The following is a 27,872-nucleotide window of genomic DNA, read 5'->3' as shown; positions in this document are numbered from 1 at the left end:
ACATCTGACCAGGACAATCCCATGTCGAATGCCTTGCTGGACCCTGAGTGTGTATTCAAATCACTCAGCTGTATGCAAGGAGTTCCATGTGTGCTGAATGAAATCAAATTGAATTGACTTGACTGCTGAGGGACGAAATTTAATTCAAACTGCAATTAAATCTTCCTAATTTGAATCTGCTAATTAGAAAAAGGCTGGGTTAAGGTTGGCAGCAATGCAATCTATCTTTTCAGGGGTTGTTCAATTTAACAGAGAGTGTACCTGAGAGTGAGCAGAGGGCTGGGGACGATGGAACGTGCTGAAACGACTCTTCATGGCACCCAGATGCCCTTGGCATTCAACCAATCAGAACTGCCCTTTTGACTCATTCCTAGGTGTCACGGAAGGGACTCCCAAAGCCACCCTCGACTAAGCCAGTTGCCTGACCAGATGGCTAGAAAATGACACATGGCACCTCCGTTTTTCAAAACAGTCCATTCTTTTCCATTAAGGGATTTCTTTTTTCACTTTTTTAAAAAATATATTTTTCACCTAAAAGTTGCAAGAAAAACAAAGAATTCCTGAATACCCTCAACCCAGATTCCCTAAATGTTACCATTTTACTATTTTACTGTATTTCTGGTTCCTTCTCTCCGTATCTCTGCCTTTCTGTTTCTTTCTCTGTGTGTGTGTGTGTGTGTGTGTGTGTGTGTGTGTGTGTGTATAGATATATGCACATATATGTGCATAATTACATATGTATATATACACATATATATACATTCATATACATCCATACCCACACACCTTTGTAGAAAGAGAGACAATTTTTTAAACTGAACTATTTAGAAGTACATTACTGATATGATGTCCTTTACCTCTAAATCCTCAGCAAACTGCACATCTTTTAAAAGTACTAGAGGGTTCTAATCAGATCCAAGTTAAGATCAGCCCTCTTCTGAGCTAGAAATAGACAGTTGGGTGGGGCCCAGGATCCAAAACCAAACAACCCTCTATCCCAGGACAACAAAGACCTCTGGGCCAAGTGCCGGAGATGGTGGGAGACTTCACAGGGGCCCTCTGCCTTGAGACTCAAACAAACTAAAACTCTTCACCTCTCTCCCACCCTTACCTTCAAGGTGACCAGCTACCTCCATCCCTCAACATCACCCCCTCCAGGAAGCCTTTCCTGACTACCTCAGCTCCTTGGAACCGTCCTTCCTGTTTTTCACCCAGGGATCACTGGGTCATAGCTCCATTGAACTTGGGAAATGTTTTGCATCCCTGTCTCTCCATCCCCTGCAGGACCACGAATACTAGGCCCCAGGCTGGACACTGGTGGTGCCCAGTTACATCTGAGCTAATTGTTGGAACCAGGCCCAGGCGAAGCCATCTGGCCATGAGAGAGGCTGGGGATGGAGCACAAGCCTTCCTGCATCATTCAAAGTGAAGGAAAACAGAAGCTCCATGGATCTGGCAAGACTCGCCTGCCTTCCTCCCTCCCCCAGGACCCCAGAGACTCACCAGTCAGTGCCCTCAGCCAAATACCTGGGCTGAGGCGTCTGCAGTTGGTGGCCGAAGTCGAAGCTGGGGTGGAGGCGGTGGGGGTGGACGGACACACGCTCCTGACTCCGCCTACATGGAAAAGAAGGGGGTCCCAAGGTGTCAGGGGTGCCTGGGTCAGCACAGGTCCTAGGAGGGCAGTGGGCTCCACCCTCTCCTCAACCTCCAAAGAAGCGTTCCAGAGGCTCAGGGGTTGGTGACTCCAACATTCTAGCTGTCTCCCAGCTACCTGCTAAATTGACATCTCTCTCTAGATGTGTCTGCAGCAGACCACCTGGCCCCTCTCAAATTGTCACCTCCTCTGCCCTTCTGTTGCTCCTGCTCTGCCCCTAATGGGCCATCTTCAAGATATACAGACCCCCACCCCCCGCAGGCTCTCTCCCTGTCTCCTTGAACCCCTCAGTTCCCATTGCGTTCTTCTTTTCTTCAACTTCTCCACACTCTGCCCAGTATTTGCAGCCCAGGTCAAAGCCTGCCTCCACCAGGAAGGCTTTCCAGAACACCCCAGATCATAGTGACCTCTCCCCTCTGACCCCTTCAACACTTACCTACTGTCCCAGGCACCCCAACTTCTTCAGCCACAGAAGCTTAGGGCCTTAGACATCAGGCAGTCCTATGGTTCTTAAAGTTCCCAAGCACCCTTGGGGGTCCCTGAAACCCTTCCAGTAGTTCGAGAGCTCAAAACAATGTTCCTAATAAGACTATGATATTATTTGCCTTTTCATCTTCATTTTCTCACAGATGAACATCAGGATTTCCCAGAAACTTTGTGACACATGTTTCTGCAAGATTTAGTGCAGAAGTAGACATAAAGACACAACTATCTTCTATTAAGCTGCACATTAAAGAGATTTGCCAATATCTTTTTAAAAAGTCATTTCTAATCCATCTGTAGTCATTTTTCATAAAAATACTTCACTGCTTTAACATAAGTTTGTCATTGTTATTTTTAAATGAGTTCTTAAATAGGTTTTAAATTTCTAATATGGGAACATCAATGTGCTAATCCACATAAACAGAAGTTCTTTAAAGTCATCAATGTTTATGAGTGTAAAACAAGGTCGGAGACCCAAAATGTTGAGAACCACTGTGTTAATCTAATTCTTTTTCTTGACAATTGAGGGTCAGAGAGATAAGGTGACTTGCCCAGGTCCCCATAGCTACTTCCGACCTGTGTGATTCGCACTAATTTTCCTCTCCGTTTGTTTCATAGTCTATATCTGGACTCTGACTAGACCATCGCCTTTGAAGGCAGAGCTGATTCTTGGGTGTTAGAATTAGGTAGCATGAGACTAAGGGGACCTCCACAACGACAAAAAGTTCACTGTGAGCATCATGGACCGCCAGTTACCCATCTCCTGACCCTGCACCTGGATTACGTGACAGGGACACATTCTAGGGTCAGAGTAGCGCTCACTGCCTGAAATGAATGACACCAACTGAGGCAAAAGATACCTCCTGCACAGCCGCTTGGTGACTGAAGGCGGAGTTCCGCCGACAGAAGCCAGGTGTCCTCGCCTCAGGCCCCGCCCTCTCCCCGCCCCTCCCACCGGCCCCGCCCCCTCTCCAGGCAGCCCACCTGGGGTGGGAGACGAGCCTGCGGTGCTGGGCTTCCAGGAGCTGCTGCTGCAGGAGGTATTGCTGGTGCAGGGCCTGAGGTAGGAAGGAGGGACCTGTGACGTCCTGGAACTGCAGGGTGGGCAGCGGGGTCAGCGACTGGTGTAGGGCGCCGCTGTGCTGGTGGGCCGGGGCCATGTGGGCGCTGAGGCCCGGCTGCGACTGCACGGGGTGGGCCAGCGGGAAGTCGGGGGCGAGCTGCTGCGGCTGCGGAGGGCCCAGATGGAAGTGGCGGCAGGAGGTAGCGTGAGGATGCTGAGACCTTTGAAAGGGGGCACCTGGGGAGGCAAGGACAGAGAAGTCTCGGTGAAGACCCGCAGCGGGACACGCACGTCAGGGGCAGCCTGGAGCTGGTGAAACTCAAAACCATGAGAACACAGCAATCCCATCACTTTTATAAAAAATGGTCATCTTTAATGCTGTCAAGTGAAGGCTCTGCGTGTTGTGCTGGAGAGGGGAAGAATGTGTACTTAAATAAATAGGTAGGCATCCTACTTACAAATAACACACTCGTTAAAGGGTTTCTAAGATTCCCTAACTACAGTTTGGCTTTCTGGAATTAGACTCTTCCCATGCACTCTCATTGACTGAACCTTTTTAAATAGATGCTACCTAGAAAAAATTTAGGGCAGTCTAGCCAAGCTCTGAACTTCACCAAAGCCTTGGCTAGCCAAGACCCAACCAAGAGGAAGTCCTAATTTCCAGAGAGGGAACAACCAGAAGTTGCTTTGCATGCAGTTTTAAAGGAGGGGAGAGGGAAACTCACACAAAATAATTGTTTTATTTAAATAATTATCATTTTATTACAGCATTGTAATTTAAAGATAAACATTCCCAGGTATAGGCTGGGCTCAAGCAACATTTAATTCAGGCTCTAATACTTTTCTAAATAAAATTGAATTTGATGACAGGAAGGCCTTACAAATGCTCCATGAGCAAAAGTCCAGATCTGGGCCCTGGAGGAGACCTTTAAATAAGGTAAAGATGTAGATCCAGTACCAAAGGAAGGTTTGCAGAGGACTTCCTGCCAAACCCGGCAGATTCAATACGTCCCTGCTCTTTCCCAAACCCTACTAAGATGAGAGCCAAGACATAAGGGGAAGATAAACAAAAAAGGACAGAGATACCAGGAGGGTGACCTCAAGCAAGCAAGAGTTGTCAACAGATTTTTGAAAGATATAAATCAGTTAGAGGAATTAGCAGAACTGAGAAATCAGAAACCAAGCACCTACCAAAGGAGCAGTCAACAAGAAGTGGACAAGGCTTGCCACATGAAGCTGGAGGGGTCAGGAACTGGAGGCAGTGGCTACTTTGCAAGTCAGGAGAGAAGGTCAAGTTAAGAAGAGGAAGACTAACTATCAGCCTGTCTAGGGGGCAGTTACTCAGTTATGCATGGGGCTTCTACCCTTTCCCTACCCTTTCCCATTCAGGGCAGTGACTACCCCTCCCACAAAGTCCCCAGTGGTGACACAGCACCAGAGGCCAGGGGTACACTGCCATGTGAAACAGGATTAAGTGAAAGTCTGTACATGAAACTTTGGGACTCCCTACCTGCTCTGTCCCTTGGTTCCAAAAACCCTGTCATGAGGTGCAAGGCCCTTCCCGGTACCCTACCCACACACCCTGGGCTGGACACTGGAGGATGCTTCTCTAAAGAAAACCAATGGTCCCAGAAAGCTGGACAGGTACTTCTGGTTGAAAGCACCTCAGTGAACGGCTAGGTCCAACTGGTCACTCTGTAATGAAGCCCGTTAGTTGAAAAGTCCTTTGTCACACACTGATTTCGGGAGGGCTTTTAGGGTGCTCTTTGACATGATCAGACAGCCCAAAATTGACCAGTTTCCAGGAAAATTACAAAGGAGAGAGATCATACCAAATTTAAAAAGAAAAGAAGTCAGAGGAGCAGAGATAATGAAAGGACTAGAAGGAAAAATAATTTCAAAACACTTTAATTAATATCCTCTGAGAAATAAGATGTTGGATCCAGGAAGCTCTTTTAAAAGGAGCAACGAGAACACAAGAAAGAGAGCTCTTAGAAATTAAAAACACACAAGGTGAAATGTGAAGTTGAACAGCAGGGTTAGAGATGAAGTCAGGGACCTCGTCCAGGAAGCAGAACAAGACAAGGTTGGGGAGAAGACTTCTTCCACATTTCCCCAGTAAGAGAGAAAGAACATAAACACTGAAGAGGAAATTGTGAAAAGATTACAAAAACTACTTCCCAGAACTGAAGGTCTGTTGCTAGAAAGGAAAGACCCTCTGAGTACCCAGCAGAAGAGATGAGGGCAAGAACCTCAGACCATGGCGTGAAATGTTCAAACAGGGCAAAGAGATGATCTTCTAGAACTTTCCAGAGAGAAAGTAGACAGATCCCATGCAAAGGATCAGAAATCAGAATATCATGGAATTTTTCAAACACGACACTGAAAGCTCAAAAACTACAGAGGAACAACCTCCTGAGGGGTGGGTAGAAATGATTTTTAACCTAGAATTCTGTGTCCAGCCAAACCATTAATGGAGGTGAGAAAAGAATAAAGCTATTTAAAAAATTAACCTTCTTATTATCCTTTCTCAAAGAGGTACTGACACAAACCAAAAAATAAGAGTAATAAAATAGGGGGCTGCACCCCAAAGAAGTGGGGTATTCCCAAGCTGTGCAAGGGCTCCTTATGGAGATGAGTGTCCCAAAATGGTATTTGGAGGCAAGTGGGAATAAAAACAATAGGATTGCTAATAAATCTGGCTACAAGAAAATAATGTTTGAAGGAATTTTACATGTTGGTTGAGAATTTGGTAAGAATTTATAAAAATAACAAAGCAACCAAAAAAAAAAAAAAAGGTAATGCTTGCCTCCAGGAAAAAGAAGTTGCACAATAAAGTGCAATTATTCTGCACCACTTGGCTCAGCAGTAAACAATATTTATGTATTAACAAATAAAACTGTGCTAGAACAGAAAAGGATACTTGTTCCATAATATGAAGAATGTAGACAATGTTCGAAACTGAAAAAAATCAACAAATTGCATCCAAGTATTTATTTCAAATTTTATTTAATACTTTGTCTTTCAGGAAGTAAATGCCTGAAGAGTTGGAAGTGCTGAGCTGGAGGAAGTTTGACCGACAAACTCAGACAGAGTTTGACTGAGGGGAGGGGAAGGCCCTCAATAGTTGTTTTACTTAACATCTTGTATCAGTCCAATCAAGTTTGGAAATGATGTGTATGTCATTGGTAGACTTAGAAAAAGAATACCACCAGGTACATGGTGCACACCTGTAATCCCAGCAACTCAGGAGGCGGAGGCAGGAGGATCATGAGTTCAAAGCCAGCCTCAGCAACTTAGTGAAGCCCTCAGCAACTCAGTGAGACCCTGTCTCTAAAAAGGGCTGGAGATGTGGTTTACATCCTGGGTTCAATCCCCAGTACAAAAACAAACAAACAACAAATAACAAGAAAACCCTACTTATTTGCTAGAAAAAATGAGAAGAAAAACTTTCTGCTTGTCTCCAAGTGAGTCAGAACTATCTAGAACCTTAATTCCCACAAGTGTTCCATGTAAGTAGGGCCCAGGACCTTTCTGCCTTACAAATTCTGGCTTTGATGGATCCAGGCACTAGGTCCCTTGCCCCTCACCACCTCCTATCACCCATGACAATAAAAAGAGAAAAGGGTCAACAAGACAGAGGGGAAGATGGCAAGAAGTGAAAAGAATAATTGTTGAAGCTAACAGAGTGAAAGACAGACAGGACGACAGAGGAGGAAAGACTAAACCAGCCCTGCTGATGGAATTATAGCATGAGCCACAGAAGTCATTAAAATTTTTTTTAAAAGTTAAAAGACATAGGTGAAGTTAATTTTTGTGACATAACTCAATATATCCGAAATGTTTCTTTAACATGTATTTGACATAAAAAATTATTGAGATATTTCACATTTTTTTTCCCATAAACCTTTGAAGTCTGGTGTGTATTTGTTCTTCCAGCACATCTGTTGGGGCTATCCACACTCCAATTGCCCAATAGCCACTTGTGGTTAGTGGCTTCTCTATGCAACAGCGTGGCTCAGAGGACAAAAATCAACTCCATACACAGAGCGAAGGACTTTAACCTAGTTTCTCAGCTGGCTTGTCCTCAGGTGGGGAGCCCCTGGCTTACTGGTGAGCCCCTGGTTACTGTGTAACCTGATATTAAAGTTCCATCCTTCCGCAGACCCCACCAAGCCCTCCCCCAACCCCCTACGCTGGTCAACTCAGAATTCCAGACACATCCCCGCTGAGAACCTTCTCACCAGTGCCTTCCCCATCTTTAAAGGTCTTGCACCACCTCTCAGCCCTTCCCCAAATGCCTCCCTGCCCACCAGCCTCCAGGGACACCCTCCTCCTCCCAGCTCTAGAACCTGCTGCCTCTCCCACCCACTGGGCACCTCACAGTGGCCACCCCCGCCAGCTGCGCAGAGAGCCCTTGCCGTTTCAGGATCCCCAATGCACGTGCTAGGGGTGCTCAGGAAATACCTGGGTGTATGCCTAAGGCATTGAGGGGACAACAGCGTCTCAAAGGAACTGAGGTGCTGAGGCTGGATGAAGACACATTTGAAATTGAGTGGGAAAGAGGGGCAAGTAGGTCCCAGGGGAGCCCTGGGTTTTAAGGGTGGTTTCAAGCATCTCGGGCCCTGGTGGAGCCTCTCCTGCTGCTCAGCAGCTGCCTCCCTCCTCTCCACAGCCCTCCTGCAGGGGGAGCCCTCTTTTCTCCAGGGAGCCTGCAGGTTGCTGTGGAGGCCCATAGTTGAGCCCTATATCACAGAGACTGTGACAGTACCAGTTAACAACTGCTCTGTTTGGTCTCGAAGACCCAGGGAGTAAAACTCAGGGGGAATACACAGGTCCGTGACAAGCCGATGACCAGTGAGATCTACAGTGCCAACACCCCCAGGGGCCTCCCCCATTGGTAGACAACCTGCAGTTCTTCCCACTGGAGACACCATTTCAGGTTAAAAAAAATAATCTCCAGATGTCTCTGATTACAAGATACATTTATCATATTTCCCCAAGGCCAAAATGCCACCAGTTGAAAGATCCATCATGAGCTAAATAATGCCTTCAGGGAGTGGGAGGAAAGAAGGGTCTCCCGCAAACAAGTCCAAAAAAAAAAGCCCAACATTAAATAAACACATCAATTGTAAGACACAAATTAGTTTCAGAAGAAAAAAAAATGTGTCTTAGGATTCTGGAAATTGATGCCTATGATTAATGCCTCCTGAGACTTGGCCAGGAGCAGTACCTTCCAGAGGTGGGGCTGGGCCTGAGCAAGGCAGGTGCAGGCCTGAGGGGGGAAGGCCCAGGGCTGGGGCACAGCTGTGCCCAAGGAAGCCCACAGGTGTGCAGCTCACCTGATGCCCACCTGGCCCACATGGGACCCAAAACAGGTGCTCCACAAATGCCTGGGAACCGGTGGCTGCTTTGTGCCTTATAGGCAAGGAGCTGAACAGGCTGAAGCTGGAGAAAGGGTGGCTCAGAGGACAGAAGACATCACGCAGCCTCAAAGGGAGGGAAAGGAAAGGGTAAGGCCGAGGACTCAGGGCCCAGGGCTGGGGGCATGGTTGGGGAGACAACAATGATGAGGTCCCAAGGCCAGAATGTTCCTTGACTTGCCTGGGACGCCCATCTGGTAAGAGACAGATGGGGGATCTGAATGCAGGTGTGTCCTGATGGCCGTGTTGAGGGGGCACAGGCAGAGCCTGGGAGCTAGGAGGCTTGACAAGGCAGAGGTGGCAGCAGGGTGCTGTGGTCTGAAACTCAACTCCCACGTGGTCGGGTTAGGAGGAGGGGACATTTGGGAAGCAATGAGCTCTCATGAAAGAGATTGGTGTCCTTATCAAAGAGCCAAGAGAGCCAGTTGGACCCTTCCACCATGTGGGGAAAGAGCTGGAAAGTGCCCTCTGTGAAGAAGGGGGACCTCACCAGATACCTTCCCTGCCAGTGCCTTGACCTTGGACTTCTGGATTTCAGCAGTGTGAGGAATGGCTACTGTTCAGTAGTTCCTTATTCTGTGCCTTCTGTTAGGGTCCTCCTTCTGATTGCGCGCGCACACACACACACACACACACACACACACACACACACACACACCAAGATTCATTCTACTCTCTTAGAAAGTGGCTCTTCACCCTCAAGAATCTGTGACTGAGAGGCACCACCTTCAAGCCCTCAGATGAAGAGACAGATGAAGAAGTGGCTGAAGGAGGAGAGAACAGGTGGTATTGGAGGCACTATAAGGGCCCCTGACACAGGCCTGCCTGCCGCCCACCCAGGCCACCTTCCCAGGCCTCCTGGAGCCAGTGGCCTCTTGCTTGCAGGTGTCTAAAGCATAGGCCTGCCCAGAGTCCTATCTCAGGCTGGCCACCCGACCAGGGTCAGACCCCCCCTGCACACACTCTTGTAGGGGGACGGGAGACCCTGGGAGGGGAGGATGGAAACCAGACTCTCTGGGGCCTCCAGGGAAGCCAGTGGCTTCCTCCTTCCCAGGCCCGTTCTCAGGGTGTCCAGTTTCCTGATGCGCCTCAGCTCATTGACCCAGTGTCTCTCCCGCTCAGCACTGGGGCAGAACGGGGAGGGGGCTTGGGAGGCAGGATCATGGCAGAGGGAGGGAGAGGAAGGGGTCGCATTCCGGCAGTGTAGGAGGACAGGTCAGAGGCCCAGCTGCAGGGATGGCAGGGCCAGGCCTCATCTCTGGGACTCGGCAGTTACTCCTTTTCCAAAAACCCATGAGAGCAGCCAAGAAAACCAGTTTTTGCAAAGCAGCTCTCTGCCCACAAGAGGCTGTGAGGAAGGTGTCACCACAGAGAAGCTTTCCAAGCAGGAGAGGTGTTCGTCTCAGGGCTCGATCTGAGAGGCCACGGCGTCTCCCCTCGCAGTCACGGGAGACCTCTCCGGGCCTTAGTTTTGCCAGTTTATGGCCCACGGGGTGGCGCCTGATCCTGTCCCCTGCTGAAGTCTCCCAGTCAGCAGGGCCCTCCTCCGGGTCCTTAGAAAGCCAAACAGAAGCACAGGCAGACTCTGGCAAACTGCATGCTGTGGCCACCCCAGCACCCCACAGCTGAACCCGCTAGACCCCAGCCTTCTACCCGCACTGAGATGAGCGCATTAAGTGGGCAAAAAGCAGAGAGAGGCAGGAATGCCATCAACGTCCTGTCCCAGATGGTCATGTGGTCATGTGGTCATGTGGTCATGTGGTCATGTGGCACGGTCCTGGTTTTCTGAGCATTCTGTTCCCCTCCAAGCTCCTCCCCTGCTACCCCCTTCCCTGTGTGACCTTCCCTCTCATCTGTCCCAGCGCCCCCCCCCCCCCCAGTCCTTGCCTGCCTCTGGGCCCTCGATGGCCATTCTCTGTCCCCAGCACTGCCACCCTTCCTCACAGACTCTCACCTCCCGCCCACCCTTGACTACCTAAGGTGGGTGGCAAGGCCCTGGGAGTCCCCCAAGCTCTTCCCAAATGGTGAGGCTCCCCTCTCCCTTTGACTTGTGGCATTTAGATTATGATACTTGGCATCTTGGCTGTGTGCAAATTTTATCTACAGTGATAAGCTGGGAAGTGAGTGTTTTCAAGGTGAATACCATGAGGCAAATGTCCTTTGTTCTTCGAAGGAGCTTGGGGGATCAGAGAATGGAGGAGAGAGGGAAAGAAATCATAAAGGGGAGGAGGGGGAAGGAAGAAGGGGGAATGCCCATTATCTCAGAGAAGTTCAGGATTGAATCGCCAGCCGGCGGGATACACGGTTCTTCATGGCATCATTAGATACGCAAGGCGAATATGACTCAGATAGTGTGACCTTCATCCTAAGGTAGGTGGAGACTTCAAGGCTGGGAAATGAGGACTGATTTGTCCCAAGGCTGTCCTGTAGTCCAGGCCTCCTGAGTCCCAGCACAATGTGACCCTCTCCCTGCCTGTCACAGCATCCCCGCCTCCCTGTACATGATCCTCATATATTCATACATGTCTACACATGATCATCCCAGAAAATAATCCACACACCCAAGTGACCTCAGAACGGGATGACATGTCTTGGCCCTGGTGGTCTGGCCTCCCCTCCTCCTGCCTGAGGGAGTAACCAGAAACCGGCAAAGCCCCAGCTGCTGGCTTCCGAGGGGAACAGTCTGGAATCTCTCTGCAAGGGCTGAGCAGTGGCCATGGTGGTGAGGTTGCTTAGACTCAGTCCAGTCCACCTAGGCCAGAATCCTCAAGCCCCCCTGTGGCCTAAGATGAAGGACAAGACCAAGAACAGGCAGGGGTGAAGTGGGGTGAGGTGTAGGTTCTAGCAAGAGAAATCCTGCAGCGCCTCTGGAAATCCCCACGCAGAAGGCCCCGGGCCCTGCCTCACATGGGGCCTAACTGATCAAAAGGATGGTGGAAACTTCTGGGGCACTGAAACCAATTCAGGGCACCTGGTGTTAAGAGGGATATCAATGAACCAAGCTCTGCTGATGAAGAGTGTTCTGAGGGGACTCAGGTCGTCTGGCATGGACAACAGTTGGAGAGTTGGGTATAAGCAGGGGAGCGGGCGCTTGGCCAGGTCACGGCTGCAGTCAAAGGTGTAAGATGAATGTTTTCTTTTCTACCCAAGTTAAACCTGTGATAACACACAAACCTGTAACTTAAATTTCACAATGTATAATGGAGCCATTTTAGGTTAGGAAACCATGTGGTCAGAATGGAGCCATTTTTAAATTCCCCTGACAGTCATCCAATCACAACGGTGGCCCTTTCCCCATGCCCTCCCCGATTTTAAAGTAGCTAATGGTGCAGATTATAACCCCAGCCTCCTCCTATCAGAGCAGGGAGTTCTGGCAGGGATAAAAGCAGGCGATCTGCCCTCCCAGGTGTGCGTGCTGGCTGGGCTCCCTTTGGGGCACACCCTTCTGCAGAAGTACAGTTTTGCCTTGCTGACCCACTTCCGAGCACGTGTCTGATTTCTTGCTGCACCTTGGAATTTCTGACAAAGAGACAAAGCTCTTTCTAATAGGCAGATTTGAGTCTATATGAAGAGGATATTTTTCAGAAGGTGTCTGTCCCCCAGAGTGCCTCATCCTTGCAAATGCCCACGCAGAGGTCAACTAACTGTCCCGCAGATAAGCGCGAGCGGCAGCAGGAAAAAGACCCTCCACGAGGCAAAGCAAACTCCCTGAAACCTCTCCTCCCGGTCTCCTCTCTTTGCACAGGGTGGGCTGATCATGGTTTAACTTGCCAACTGGTCAGCCCCCATCTGGGATGGCCGGAGAGGCAGGGAGGAGGTGGCAGCAAGAAAACAAGCCTGGGGTCCTTGGGGACCTGGAACCTGAGCCAGGGTGCAAGGAGGAGAGGCAAGCCCCAAGCCAGGCTGGTATCCTCAGCCCGGCTTCTCGCTCTCCTCCCCACAACCACCGAGGAGCCCTCTCTTCCCGCCAGAGGATACAGCTCGGAACTCTGTTTCTCCAGCTCGGGGGGCCCACCCTGATTTCTGTGCCTGGGAGACACTCAGCTGTGGCCCTAGGGAATATGTCCTTTGTGGTTCGTCCAGATGTGGCACATTTGGGAATGTGCCACAGGGAAGAGTGGGGAGGGCAAATGGCAGGGAATCTGAATGGCAGGACTAGGAATCTGGGGTACATTTCGCAAGCTAATACTTGGTTATGGTCAGACAAATCAGAAATGAAGATGAAAGTGGGCACCTGCCCAGAATGCGACTTCCTAGCCATTCTCCCGGTTTCCTTATCTCTTCCAGTTAACTCCGTTTAACCTCTTTCGTTAAGGCCCCCTCAGTCCCAGGAGGCCTATTCCCTGGCTCATCCCCTCAGGCTGCCAGATGTCTGCTTTCCTCCCTCTTCAAATTTGGTTCCCTGTCCAATGGAGGACACCTGGGGCCTAGATAGAAAGTGATAGCCCAGTGGGGTCCTTAACACCCCGGAGCAGCTTTGAGATGCTTCCCCAGGGCCAGTCTTTGATCTCTGATGAAAAGCTCAGCTTCTTCCAAGGAACCCAATTCTGGCTCTCAAAACACTAAAGGGAGGATATTTTGCATCCTAAGGAAGTCTACTTACCCGTGGTTTTGAGACAATTAAATAGCAAACTCCCAGTCAGGAGCCAGGGCTCATATGTGGGCCAGTGGCCCCAAGATCAAGGAGCAAAGGGGGGAAGCATAGGAGGAGTAATGTTCAGAGACAGATTGTAACCAGGAGAGAAGGCCTGTGGGTAGTGGATCAGGCTTCCAGGCTGCCCGTCTCAGAGGATGCCTTTCTCCATCTCAGCCAACAAGGCCTCTGCGAATGTTCCCACTGCAGACGTCACAGGGCATTGTGGAAAGCATCTACAGTCAGAAGACGGTGCGCCTCCTGAAGGCAGGATTATGTATGAGTGGATGAGTGGATGGATGCCAAGGAATCCTGAACACACCAGAAGCAGCATCTTACCAAAATACTTGGTAGGGTACAAGCAGCTGCCTCAGTCCTGGAGCCACTCAAGGATTTGCACAGCAGGAGAGGAGCAAAGGCAGTTAAAGGAGTCTTGAAAAACTGCAGACAGAAAGATCGAGAACTCTGTGATAAGCACAGGGGCCAGTTGCAAGTCCTGTGTGAACCAGGGAGGCCCAGTGCATGAGCCATCAGTGTAGGTCACAACCAGCTAACCCGGGAGACAAGAATTCAGACCCAGAACAGTAGCCCTCCTGCTGCCACTGGTGGCCAAGGACAGAGGGCCAGCACTGGGGGACGCACTGGGCAGCTTTATAAACCATGTGCTCATCCTCTTAGATCGAGAATTCAGATCTTCTCCTGTCATCAAATTCTTGATAGAAACCCAAGTAAGTTTTTAAAAACCCTGAAACTCAACAATTTTCAGGAAGTCCTGGGTGGCTCCTGGGCCCACCTCACATGAGCATTGGCCTGGCATCCAGAATGGTGGAGAAAGTTCAGCTCATAGTTCCCACTGGGCCCTTCCTGTGGAGGCTGTGGGGCACGCATTGCGGGCACACTGGCCCCGTCCTGGAAGCACTGTGGAACGCACAGGCAGCCACTTCTTTCCTGGACCTCCACTGTCCCCGGGAGAATTCTAATGACACGCTCCCCGCCCTCCTCTGCTCTGGCCCTGGGACTGCTCACTCAGAGGTGCAGTGATGCAGAAGAGCAGGGGAGCGGGGCTGGCACCTCGACTTTTCTCAGGAACAGATACATGTTAAGGAGAGTATGTTGTGGAGTTCTAACGGCAGGATTTCAGGCTGCAGGTTGAGCGGAGCAGTGTGGCAGCTCTTGACCTCCCTGTGCCCCTGAAGCCAGACCATGTCAGCAGCTGGGTCTCTGCACGCTTTCAGAGGAAGCTCAATTCCCAGCCACTACTGCTCCTGGGCACCTGCCCCATCTAGCCCTCCAATGTGTGTGTGTGTGTGTGTGTGTGTGTGTGTGTGTGTGTGTGTGTGTGTGGGGAGGAGAGGGGAGAGAGAGAGAGACAGACATAGGGACAAAGAAGAATGTGAGGGAGGATGTGGGTGGGAATAAATGAGGGAGGAGAAAGTGGAGGTTGTGAAAGAGAACAGGAAGAAGATAGAAAAAGAAAGAGGAGGGAGGCAGAGGATGGCTGGGTGAGGTAGGCCCATTTCAGTCACCTCAAGAGACCCCATCAACCCCTTGGCTGCCCTGGTTTGGCCTGTGACTGTCCCTCTCCAGGCAGGCAAGGTCCAGGGGTGCCCTGGTTCCCTCTGCTCATCACTTAGAATCTACGTAGTTATTTCAGGCCAGCAACCCTCAACCAGGTCACCCCAGCAGGATCCAGAGGCCCCTCAGGCCAAGACCGTGCCCACTCCTGTGGAGGAGAGACCCAGGCAAGCCCTCAGGCGAGCCAATGGGGCATGTGGCTCCCTGTCTCTGTGCTTCCTCTTTCTGATCTACAAAATGAGCAAGTGGCATCTCACCCGCCCAGGTGGCAGGGTGGATAGACTGAAGTGCCACCTGTAAAAGTGACTCCCAAAGTGAGACACGTGTCTCCTCCACTGGCTCACTGCCTTCCTGGACTGGAGACCCTCCTGAATGCTGAGAGCAGCTGCTCCTCCCGGGTCCTTGCTGTTCATCTTCCAAGCCCGGCACGGCTTGGTGTGAAACAACAGGCAGGGGAGAGGGGCAGGCCACGGGTCATCGGGCCACCCAAGGGAACCTGCCTACCCCTAGGGCCAACCAGAGACACTGGAGGGAGGATGCAGTAATAGCATTCCCACAGAGCCAACTCCCTGCAGGAGAGAGTCAGCTCCTCTCCCTTCTTCACAGCGCACATGTGCAGGAAAGGGTGACAGATCAAATCCCTGCTGTTCAGAGGCTGAGCTCGCAAGGCTTCCTGTCTGTTCAGAGAGAAGGGAAAACATGGAGAAGCCCAAGGAGGTGGCAAAGGCTGCGAGAGACAGACCACACCTAACCCCGTCCCAGTTCTGCCCTGGAGGCCTGGAGGAGCCCAGCCAGGCACCTGCTCTTTCTGGGTCTCAGACTCTCCTGCCACATCATTGCATTTGATTCAGAATCTGACTTATTCATTCACCAAAGATTGATTGCAAGCCTACTGTGTGCCAGGAATTGTTCTAGGGGCACAAGGAGGTAGCCTTGAATAAAAGAGTCTAAGACCCCGGGCCCCATGAAGCTGTGGTTCAGGTGGTCACCACGTGTGAAATGTAGCTGGTCCACATTGATGAGCACCAGACTTCAACGACTTAGTACAAAATGTGTTAAGTAAAAAACTTAAAATTAATTGTGTGTTGAAATGAAAATATTTCTAATATATACAGGATTAAATAATGTATATCATAAAGGTAAATTTCACCTATCTTTCTTTGCTTTTTTAAATGTGGGCTGCTAGAAACTTTTAAATGACATTTGTCTTACGTGGTACTTTTATTAGACCACACTGACCTAGATAATAAATGGACATGTAAGAAAACATGTCATTCATTGATGGCAGTGAGAGAGCTATGGAGAAAACGGAAGTGGAGAAGGTTTGGGGTACGGAAGTGGTTCCACTGAAAATCAGGTGGCCAGGAGAGGCTTCACTGAGGCGACTTTTGCACAAAAAGCTAAAGGAGGTAGCTTTATGAGCTGTACATGCAAGGCCCTGTGGGGAGGGGAAGTCTGCCATTTTGAGGAACCCTAAAGGACTTGTGTGTTAAGAGATTGGTGAGTTGGACTTTGGTGTTGGAAGAACAGATGATGTAAAATCTTGCTGGTCGTTGTAGGTGTTGACTCTTACTCTGAGTAAGAAAAGGAGTAAAAAAGTGATAAGATTTGACTCTTTGGCTGCTGTGTTTGGAATAGGCTGCAGAAGACAAAGGAAAGAAAATGCAACCAGGAAACAATGGTTTCTTAGATCAGGGAGATAAGGCCAGGGGAAGGGAAAGAAATGGTCACATCCCAAATGCATTTCATTTCAAGGATCGAGGTGACCAAATTTGCTCATGGATTGGATACGGAACATGAGAGAAAGAGGACAAGGAAGACTTTGGACAAGGAAGACTTTAGATCTTTCATCCTGAGCAACGACAAGAACGGTATAGTTGGTAGTTTGCAAAACTGAGCGCTCCCAAATGCTCATCCATCACAGCTCCTCCCACCAAGGGGTGGAGTCTAGGTCCCCACCCCTGGAATCTGGGCTCGGCCCTGTGACTGACTTTGGCCAGTAGAATATAGAAGTGTCCTCATGCAGGTTCTGAGACTAGGCCCCGAGAGACCTCCCAGTTCCTATTCTCTCTCCCAGTCCCCACTTTCTCTCCCAGTCCCCTGCCTCCGTAAGTACAAGCCTGGGCTAATGTGCTGGAGGATGAGAGGCCGTGAAAAACAGAGAGAGACTGTCCCAGCTGCCCGAAATCCAGTGAGCCTAAATGAGACCAAATGGGCATCCCAGCTAAACCCAACCCAACTGACCAACCACAGAATTGTGAGCTGGGGTAAACGGTGGTTGTTTCGGGGCCATGTTTAGAGTGGTAGTTATATAGAAAAAGCCAGCTGTTGCAGATGGTGCTACCGCAAAGTGAGACTCACTTTTGAGTTATGCTCTGATTGATTTGCATGAGAGTATAAATGCTTAGAGAGAAAACTCCTTATTTTCTCTCCCAGTGACACCCAGCACACCCTCAGGACATGGCTGGATACAGTCTGGGTGCTAGATGGGCAGATGGTGGGTTGATGGATGGATGGATGAATGGGTGGAAGGTGGATAGATTGGTGGTTTATTAATTGGTCCCTGGGTCACACTCTCCTGACAAAGCCTGAAGAGCTCTAATGCCCAATCCCTCTGCTCAATGTCCCTCAAGAGTTTGCAAAATCAAGGTGTGTGAACCTTGATTTCCTAGAGCTTTCACCAGCAGGAGCAACAGAGAATTGAAACCCACAGATCTGTGTATTTCCTTGAACACTAAAGCAGTGATTTTTAGCTTCATTTTTGACCTCCCACACCCAGGCTTTTTCCAGATGTGCTGGCAGATAGACAAGTCAATTGTTTTGAGTCGCTCTTCCTCTCCACCCCCATGACATGTTAATGAGCAGTGAGGATGCCAGCAGCAAAGTCAGCAAGGCTGAGGACCAGCCCAGCGCAGGCAGCCAGCTGGTGCAGCACTGGCTGTCCTAACCCTGCCATCCTGGGCTGGCTTCCGTTTCCACTGTTTCCGGCTTCCCTGACTAGCTGTCCCCTGAACCTGGGGCTCCAGATTCCTTGTGAGCTCTACTTTGGTCCCTCTGTAATGGCCCCAGAAAGGCAGTGGATCACTTCACCTCTTAAGGAGCTTTTCCCAAACTCTGTCCCAAGACCATTCTGTGCAGTGAATTGTGAAGAAAATCCCATATTAGAGATGAAGAAACTGAGGCCCAGAAAGTTAGAAAGACTTGCTCAATATCACATGGTCCAGCCTGGGGATCCAAAGCCTGTTGTCCTGGTTCCTGTCCTGTCCCTTCACTGTCTGCATCATCAAAAGGTGTTCGGTGGCTCCCAGAGCCAGTCACCAGTGAGTCCACGGTCTGAGGTTTCAAGAGTATCCGTCAGTCTCTGGCTGAGGTCATCAGGCACCGAGAGGGCCCTCCCCCAGGTCCTGACGGCTGCTACTCATGAGGTGGATTTGGCTTCTGCTCCCTCACCTGCCCCATCGTCTGGGCTTTGGTTCCAGCTGTTATCTGAAGCTAGAGATGCCCGTGAAAGAGTTGAGAATAAAGGACTCGGGGCTTAGAGGAGGCCCTGGGCCCACACACCCTCCTGCAGCCTTAGGTGTGAATTTCAGCCTTCCATATGTGGTGCTACAAAGATGCCTCCTGCACCTGTCATGACCTCTCATTTGGCATTTCCTAGTCGCAGTCCCCCTCCCTCCCTCCCCTCCCTCCCTCCCTCCCCTCCCTCCCTAATAGTGCCCTGAAGATCAGGATTCCACGTGCTATGTTTGCCCTTCGGGGGTCTGAGAGCTGGATGTGTGTGCCAGTGTGCACGTGTGCAAGGTGTGCGAGTGTGCTGTTACGTGCACGTTGTGTGTACACATGTAGTATATGTACGTGTGTGTTAATTAGTGTAGTGCTTGTGCATGTGTGTGAACAGATACATGTGCCAGTGTGAGTGTGTGTGAAGAAGGGCAGCCATGGTCTTGAATATCCACCTGCCCTGTGGCATGCTGGGGTTTGTCAGGCCTGCCTATTGGCAGTGCCTACAGGATCCTGGTTTTCCAGACCAATTATTTTCTTATTAAATAACTGCTGTCTGCCAACATAATATAGTAGGAGGAAAGTGTTAAAAGAAACAAAGGGCTGTATCTGCTTGGAAAGTCAGACAAGTGACATTACTCACCCACTATGTGACCTTAGGCAAATACTTTAGCCTCTCTGAACCTCAGCTTCCAGATGTGCAAAATATACATAAGGATGTTGACTCCAGGATTGCCATGGATTTGGATGAGATGTGGTGGGGTAAGTGCTTTGAAAATTATAGAGCCTTACCCCAGTGAGGAGTGAGGCCTGGTGTTATGGATACTGCCACAAACAAACGGAGGAACCAGAGAAGGCTGCACTAGCTTGAATCAAGTTGTGTGGTTTAGGTTACAGTGTGTGCACAGCAAAACTAAATATGTAGATGATTTCTGGAAGGATGCATGAGGCCTGACCACAGTGCTTCCTCATGAGGAGAGAAGCCGGGCAGCTGGGGCTGCCTATCCTCCTATCTCTCATTTGCCCATCCATCATCTTCCTGCCCATCTGTCCTCTACCATCTATCTGTCCATCCCCATCTACGACCATCTATTTATAAATCCTTTTGTGCTGTATGAATTTTGTCTCACATGTGTCTATGATGTTTTTAAAATACACTGAGTATTTTTAAAGTAAAATAATTTTCAAAGAGCGAGCTCAGCAGAGTGGGGAACGTGGGGCTACTCCACCACCCCCACCTGCTCCGGGGGGCCCAAGGCTCCCACAGCCCCCCATTCCTCTCCTGACCTGCAGCTCTCCTTCTGCCCCAGGTAAGAGAAAATTAACGGAGACTAAAGTAAAGCCAGGCCGCACTGTCCCATGTCCCAGGTCACAGAGCCAACAATACAGAGCCAGGCAGCTTTTGGATCTGCTATAAAGGACCCAGCACTATAGTGCCAAGAAGGGCCTAGGAACTAACAGGAAAACTGGAGGGCCACCACTGCACATGAGTGTGGACTCAGCATGTGACAGCATAGAGAAGGACGGGGAGGGTCTTCCCAGGGTCCCCGGGAGGTCACCACATGGTCCAGATGGGGCTGGGCTTATATAACACTCTTTATAAAACTTGAGACTTAGTCCCCTTGGAACAGGTCGGGGCAGCCAGGCTCACTCTAATTCTTGAGAGAGAAATGGTCCCAGCAGGGTCCCTAGTTTGCAAACAATTTGGAAAACTGAATTTAAGTTCTGTCACCCAAAGTAACAAACAGAGACTGGTCTCCATGCTGAGCAGGAGACTCCTGGAACACCTGCCATTTCCGAGATGGGCTGAGTTGTGTGAGGTCAAAACACCCCTTGTTCTCTACATCCCAAAGCCTTGGGACCTTGGGAGGGTCTTGGTCAGGGAGAGGGGGGACCTGCCAGTGAGCTTGGCTAAGGGCTCCCTTTGGGACTTCTGTGTCCTCTGTAACAGAATGCCACGGCACCTGGCTGCAGGTGCGCCGCCTGGATCATGGAAGGCCGGCACTCCATGCTGGCTGTGAACAGCACTTTCATGTCTGTGACAGCTCCTGTCCAGAGCGGCCTGTTCTTCTCCAAGTGGGGAGGGTGGGCAAGTTGGGACCACCCGGAATTGCCCTTCCTGTCTGTCCCACATCTCCTGGGAGGGAGCGTCTCCCAGCCAGCTACCAGGATGGGAGCCGGGGAGAGGAGCTAGGAGGAGATGCAGACAACGGAGCAGCTCGTCAGCAGCCTGACAGAATGTCAGCCTCCCTGGAGCCCTCTCCACCTCCCTGGGCAGCGTGCAAGATGGGTCTCAGCTCCCAGCAGGAAGTGTGACAGGAAGGTGGCTGCTCTCTGCTGTCTTCAGAACTTGACAGGCAGCTGTGAGCTGCTACCAAGAGTCAGACAGAAGCAGGCAGGCAGGGACACATTTGCCTGCAGGCTTAGGGGTGAGCCCCTGGGGCTGCCAGGCGACCAAGAGACCAGGGCTGTGGGCTTGCCTCCAGCCAGCCAGGCAGCAAGCCCAAATCAGGATATGTTGCCTGACCCCGTGGCCCCAGTAGTCTACCCTTCCCCAAACCAGGGCATGTGGTCTTGACAGGATTCATGGGCAGTTGCCCAATTTGAGATCTGCCTTTGAAGGATGGAGATGGGCAAACTTCCTCTCGGGGGGCAGGGGCTGTTTGATTCCCAGGACTCAGAGATGAGCTGGCCTTTCCCGCTGAGCCCAGCTCTGCACTTGGAGAGAGAGGGCGTTTAAAAATAGCCCCAGTTGACTTGAATACCTCTGCTCCTTGCCTGCTGCAAGTCAGATCCAATTACTCTGCTGACAAGAGGCTTTTAGCCCAGGAGCCTGGATCATCGATGCCACACCAGGGAGCCGAGCCCCAAGCGCCCCAACCCCTCCTGCTCCCACTAGGCTTCCAAGGATCCAGAAGAAAGGGACCAAGGAGATGTAAAGATCTTCTGCACATGGCCCAGTACCAGGTGGTAATTCCTGCAGGTCCAGCTCCTTGACCCAGTCTGGTTTCCTTGGTCCACCCCCTTTGTCGGTATTAGGTGAACAACCCCAAGTACATGACCCAGGCCTGAGATTCCACCAGGAGAGCCTCACACCTTTGCAGTGTGAAGTCTTTCTCAAGGTTCCCACTAAGGTCCAGTGCCCCTCCTTGGGGTGGGTTCCTGGTCATAAGTAGGGACACAAAGCTAGCACAATAGAATGTCATCTCCATGAGGCAGCCTCAGCTATCCAGCTCACTGCTGGCACGTAGTAGGAGCTAATCAAACATACTGAAATGACTCCACCCGTGGTAAAGGGCACTTGGCAGGAAAGTACACGGCTCTATGCATCCCCCTCTCTACTGCAGCAGTAAAAGACAAGCTGACTGGGAAGCACTTATCCTGTTCACCATGGTCACATACCAGGGCTCATCAACAGAGGCCAACCAAGTGCAAGCCCCTAGGAAATCCGCCTCTTTCCTCCTGCAGCCAATGCCGCTGGATAGTAGCTATCATTCAGCAAACTCACCCCACCAAAGCCACTTGCTGGCGACCCTGTGAAACCAGCAACTGGCTGGAGCTGAAGCTAACTCCTCCCAGGGTTTACCCAGCTTCTCCGCAGATCTGTCCTCTCCTTTCTACCCCGGCTCTCTCCCTTCATTAAACCCATTATCAGAGGCTCAGAGAGCAGGAACTATGAGACCTGCCAAGGGGGTGCCAGCGCCATCAGGCATGGATGACCCGCCTTGTTGTGACACTTACCACTTCCTGCTCTATGCTTTGTCACAAGAAGCCTTGTCTCCGCAGTGCCCTGGGGTGGAGGCAGGGTCTCCATCACCTTCCACCCATGCACAGCCAGCGCCTGGCACACGCTGGAGCCCAAGAGATGCTCAATTCATGAAAAGGGGGCTTCGAGGGCTGTGGGCAGGGCAGGGAGCCTGGGGTTACTCGCTGGCAACTTGTATGAGCCTGGGAAACTGGGGACTGATGCAGCAACCACGTCAATGACAAGAACAGAAGGGACAAGTTGCTTCCCCATTTGGGGGTCTGTTTACATTTTCTTGTGACAAATGTCCCCTTGTTTGTTGGTCATCATTGTTCACCATCCCCTTCATCTAACTCCAGGGATGATCATTAGTGGCAGATTTGAGTATTTGGGGGCATGGCTTCAGGTCACATCCAAGATCTAGGCCCTGCCAGTACTTTCCTGGGTCAAATTGCCACCAGGTCTCAGGAGCCTCACTTTGGCTCAGTAGTGGAAATCCTTTAGCTGAAGGCCCTGGGAGAACCCCACATGGCCAGTCTGCCCCTCAGTCTCACTGCTGAGGGATCCTGTCCCTCACCATAACACACACGGCTGGATGGCCTCCTCCTCCACTGCCTCCCCTTCCTCCGCTGCCTGTGGGAAGCCACGTGTGTGTACACAGAAGCTGAATGACAGTTGCAGGCACTGGTGAGACACTGAACACCTGGAACACACTCTCTCTCTCTCTCTCTCTCTCTCTCTCTCTCTCCCCCTCTACCGAGGGGCGGCTGGAGAGCAGAAGAGAAAGGTTAGAGGCAGCAGCAGAGCCACGGTACTAACAGAGGAGCAGGTAGCCAGGCCTCGCCAACCTTCTGTAACCAGAAATAGGAGCAGAGGCCAAAGCAGGGCCCTAAAGTCGTGTAGAGATAAGATGCAGGAAAGCCATCGCCATGACACACTACCCACCACTCCTAACTGTGAAGGAGAACGGCAGGGCCCACAGCTTAGTGGTAGGATCATAACTTGGTGCAAACTCTACAGTGAGTGACCTGGCAAGACATGGAAATCACCAACGCACAGCCCCTGCCAACTGGCGTCTTCACTGGGCATCCTAAAGACAAAGTCACACAACACTATGAAGATTGTGTACCATATGTGTACCGTGGCTGCTAAAGTGCTTAAAAAAAAAAAAAAAAAAAAAAAAAAAAAAAAAAAAAAAAACAGACACAACCAATGTCCATGGACACGAGAATGTGCACTCAGAGACTAGTGTAATCTTGAGAAGCAATGGCTATGACCTCCAGGATGCCGTGAAGTGAAGAAAGCAAGGGGCTTGGAGGGCCCTTCAAGGCCTCTACTCTGAATGCCCCAGGTTATAAAGAGCTTCAGACCCAAAGGGAGGGATGAGCAGCAGAAAGCCACCCCTCCACTACCCAGAGAAACTCGACTCCTGGTGTAGCGGTCCCTCTGTGGAACCAGTGTCCACCCTGCTCAGAAGAAGCCAGGGGTCCACAGCCTCTTGAAGCCTCCCCTCCTGATGGCTGGCCACCCGAGTCAGATGATTCTTCACCTGTCAAGTCCAGATTCTCAGTGTCAAATCTTTGCTCCCTTTCCTCCTGCTCTGCTCCTTGATGAAACTAAGGAGGAGGCTGCCGCCACCCTTTACTTGCAGATGTGACAAACCTCAAGGGAGCCTCTGACCCCTGCCTTGCCCCTTTCTCAGAAGATCCTGTCTGTCAAACAGAACTTACTCACTCTTGACCCCAGGGTCTGCTCCCCAGGACAGCATCCTGTCCTGGTCAAGGGAGGCCATATCAGCGGTCCCCTTTTGCCTCCTTAACCCTCAAGTAAAAAATATCCTGCAGACAATCTTTTCTTTTTTCTTCTATTTTTTTTTTTCAGTCCTGGTGATGGAACCCAGGTCTCACACATGCTAGACAAGCGCTCCATCCAGAGCCACAGCCACCCCTGACCAGTCTTTCTCTTGAGCATCAGCGTTCTCTTCCTCAGTCTTAAGGCTTTAGTCACGTGTGTGTAGAACCCACTGCACGCTGGGCACCATCTTGTTCTTCGTACATATTAATTTGCTTAATCCTTAGAACTCTGTGGTCTAGCTATTGTTATTGTCCCTGCTTAATCGACAAGGAGACCAGGGTACAGAGAGGTCAAGTAACTTAACATGGACAAACTCTCAGAAGAAAATGGCCCTGTGGACAGCTAGGCAGGGAATGGGGAGCTAAGACTTGGAGCAAAGCCCACAGTTTGAGAAAAGCCCGAGCAGTGACTCATGAGACAGATAAACAGCACAGCAAACCTTTACATCCCTCTCAGACTATCGCAGCGCACGCTCTTTTGACACCTGCTCACTCACAGCCATCTGTTCCCAGATGAGACCACAGACAAACTGATCCAACAGCATTTCCACCCATGCTGGAATGTTCTAGAGAAACTTCTGATGGGTCCAGCAATTCTCGCCATCTACAAACTCTGACCAGGATGCGTAGAAGCTGAAGTTAATGAACTCCAGCCCCCAAACTGCTTTGTTTTGGTGCCAGGGATTGAATCCAGGAATGCTTAACCTCTGAGCCACATCCCCAGCCCTTTTTTATATTTTATTTAGGAGTAGGGTCTCACTGAGTTGCTTAGGGTCTTGCTGAGACTGGCTTTGAACTCGCAATCCTCCTGCCTCAGGGATTACAGGTGTGCACCACTGAGCCCAGCTAGCCCCCAAACCTGTAAGTTCCTCTCCTTGAACACCCCATTTGAGCTGCCCCACGGGTTCCCCTGAGGTGTGCTCCGCCTCACAGCAAAGCCCAAGATACCTCACTCTGAGTGTTTCTGACAGCCTCCATCCACGCACCTTAACGGACCGACCTGGAAAGTGAATCTTGGAAGTCCGGCTCTGTGCTGAGCACGTGACCTCTGTGGACTCTCTACTGCTTCCACACTGTCATCGTGGGTGATGCACCAAGCCAGCACCAGGCAGATGAGCCTGAGACCAGGTGAGCCTGAGGCCTGCTCTGCTCTGTGTAGGTGGGAGGCAGGGCCAGGGGACGGCAGACAGGCCCACCGCCAGGCAATGCCCTCACGGTCTGGGTGTTTCCGAAAGCAGACCTAGGACTCCTCTTGCTCACACTCCCCTGAATGGCAGCCTCAGTCACAGCACCCCGTCAGCTGACTAAGGTCACACCTGTAGCCAGACCACTGCACTGCCAAACTGAGCGACTTCCCAGCTCCAGATGTTCTGGCACTTTCCCACCTCCAAATCTCTCTCCAGCCTCTCTCCCCAGCCCATTGGGCCCAAAGTGATTCAAACTTTAAAGTTCAGCCACATGTCACCTCCCCCAGAAGGGCTTTCCTGACCACCTTGCTGGATCCTCATCGCCCAAATTCCTGAAGGCACATCAATCTCTGCACTTCTTAAAAGGCCAGGGCCCTGGGCAGCCTTGTGACACTGATAATGATGTAACATCTGTGGTTTCACCCAAATTTTTGAATGGGTGGACCTTGTCACACCAACTGGAATGGAAGCTCCTTACGAGCAGGAGTTACCTGATATGCCCCAGGCTTCCAGCTCCGTGCCAGCCCGGCAAGTCCTTCCCTGCTCTCGGTTTTAAAAACCCAGCTATGAATAACAGCTGTGACTCATTTCTTTCCCCATGCAAGCCATTGCTGGACCCTCAGGTCTGAAAATGTCCTCTACATGATTAGCCTCCAATTCCAAAAAAACCATTCAACTACAGAAGACTTTATCTGTCCAGGGAGAAAACCTAGAAGGAAGAGTGCTAACTGGTGGGCATGGTCCTGTGGGATGATTAGATTACCAACCGTATTTTTCAAATTTCTTGTTCCAGGGTTTTGTAATGGGGCAAAAATAAAGACATAGAATAACAATAATAAAAACAGTATGTCCCAAAGACAGAGGGCATCTGAGCAAAGAAGAAAGGGGCCAGTCCAGGCCAGCCACGCTAGGTCAGAGGTCAGAGACTGGTGAGGAAGAGGAAATGCAGTTTCCACAAAAGAATGGGGACTGCAAGGTAGACTGTCAGGCCGGAGCTGGTCCCCAACTCTGTGGGATGGAAACTGCAGTAACCAGGAGAGGGAGGCAGGAGCCAGTGCTGCTAATCCTGGGATTTCAGATTGATCTCAAACACAGGAATTCGAGGCAAATGAAAGGAACCCTACCTTGGTATGGCAGGATGCAATTTATAGTCCTCATTCCTCCTGCCCCCCAGAAGTGGCAGAAGCAAGGACAAAAGCCAAGTTCAAGAAGGTTTTGGATAACTCTTAAGTAAAAGTTCCATAAATAGTCATTCTTAAAGGGAAACTAGGTTGTTTGGGGACATGAAAAGGTCACCCATTGCCTACCCTGTCTTTGTGTGTCCCCATCAGGATTTGGATTCTGAGCTGGAGGGGACAGAGCCTGGAGCTGCCTGACACCTGCCTCACTGTCTACTCCCAGGCACCAGCTCCTTGTAGGACAGTGGGAACAGAAGGAGCCCCACAGTCCAGAGCCTGGCTGCTGCTGGTGGGCCCTGTGCATGACCCTCAAAACTGGGGCCCACATCCAATCCCTCTTGGGATCCAGCTTTCCAGCTGGGGCATCCTGAGGGTTTCCGTCTCAGACAGAGGCATCCAGTGTCCCAGTCCCAAGCCTGCCATCCCTGGCAGGGAGACCCTGGGCGAGTCAGGCCCTCTCTGAGCCTTAATCTTCTCATCTGCACAAGGAGCCAGTGAGGGGCTCTCTCAAGGCCCCTGTAGTTTGACATCTGTCCCCTCCAAGGTCATCAGTCTCATGGTTCCTGAAGATCCAGAATAGAGACCAGAAGGACTTCAAGCCCTTCAGCGTTTCCACGAGAGCTGGCCCGCCCAGTCAGCACACTGGGGTCAATGGCAGTGAGGGGCCGAGGCCTCCCCCATGTAGGCCACCTGCCATGTTGTGTCATGGCTCCCAGGCATCATTTCCCCGAAAAGGACTACTCTCTGGGGAGGCTGAGAAGGGCCGGTTTTATGCAGCAAGAACTGACCAGGACTGGACACGTGTGACCTGCAAGGACACACATGTGTGAGGTGTGTGAGTGTGAGTGGGCAAGTGTATGAATGTGCACAGGTGCAGGAGTGCGAGGAGCAGGTGTGTGTGGATGTGTGCATATGAGGGTGTGTGGGAGTGAGTACGAAGGTGCAGCACAGTCTGGTGTGAACATTACGTGTACACATGCACAGGGGAGTGTTGTGTGAGTGTGCTCAGTGTGTGGATATGTGTCCGAGTGTGCACAGGGGGCAGCAGGTGGCATCGGTATGGATGCCCGTGAAAGGGTGCACAGCTATGCACATGCCACACAGAATCTCTCTGGACAGGAGGCCGGGAACATGGGTCCTGCAGGAAGGGCTTTTATGGGGTGCTGAATCCCACTGTCTAATCCTCACGGCTGGAGCCCTCAAAGCTGTCCCACGTCCAGACTTTGCCTGGGTGTCCCACACACACATCCCACTTGACCCCCCCAGAGCAAATTCCTTCCCCACTCCCACCTTCCTGTCTACCCCGTGGGGTGTAGGAGCTCACGTGGACCCAGGGGCCTAGGTTGGGACCCTGTCGTGCTTGCTGGCGTCTTCCCTTTCACTCTCTCACTCAGCCTCTGTCCAACCCTTCCCTCACTTCTGCCACCGCCCCCGCCTCCTGCAACCATGGCCACTGCCCGGCGTCCCACAGTGGCATGCTGCAGCCATGTCCTGCCAGTTGTGGAGCCTCCCTGGTCCCCGGCAGCCTCTCTGGGCACAGCCACCTCCTACAGGCTCTGCTATTTCCAGGAAGCCCC

General features: G+C 51.0%; 1 protein-coding gene across 2 annotated transcripts in view; it reads right to left on the bottom strand.

Moving 5' to 3' along the window:
• Positions 1-27,872, bottom strand: part of ARK2C (arkadia (RNF111) C-terminal like ring finger ubiquitin ligase 2C) — a 104,350-nt gene that overhangs the window by 13,424 nt on the left and 63,054 nt on the right. For both annotated transcript variants that reach the window (XM_079108789.1, XM_079108790.1), the window contains exons 2-3: positions 3,122-3,437; positions 1,504-1,614 (exon numbers count right to left, since the gene is read on the bottom strand). In XM_079108789.1, the coding sequence (XP_078964915.1) occupies positions 1,504-1,614; positions 3,122-3,437 (427 nt within the window). The remainder of the gene's footprint in view (positions 1-1,503; positions 1,615-3,121; positions 3,438-27,872) is intronic.

Source organism: Sciurus vulgaris (assembly GCF_902686455.1).
Source record: "Sciurus vulgaris genome assembly, chromosome: 13".
Taxonomy (NCBI): domain Eukaryota; kingdom Metazoa; phylum Chordata; class Mammalia; order Rodentia; family Sciuridae; genus Sciurus; species Sciurus vulgaris.
This window is presented reverse-complemented; position numbering and strand designations above follow the sequence as displayed.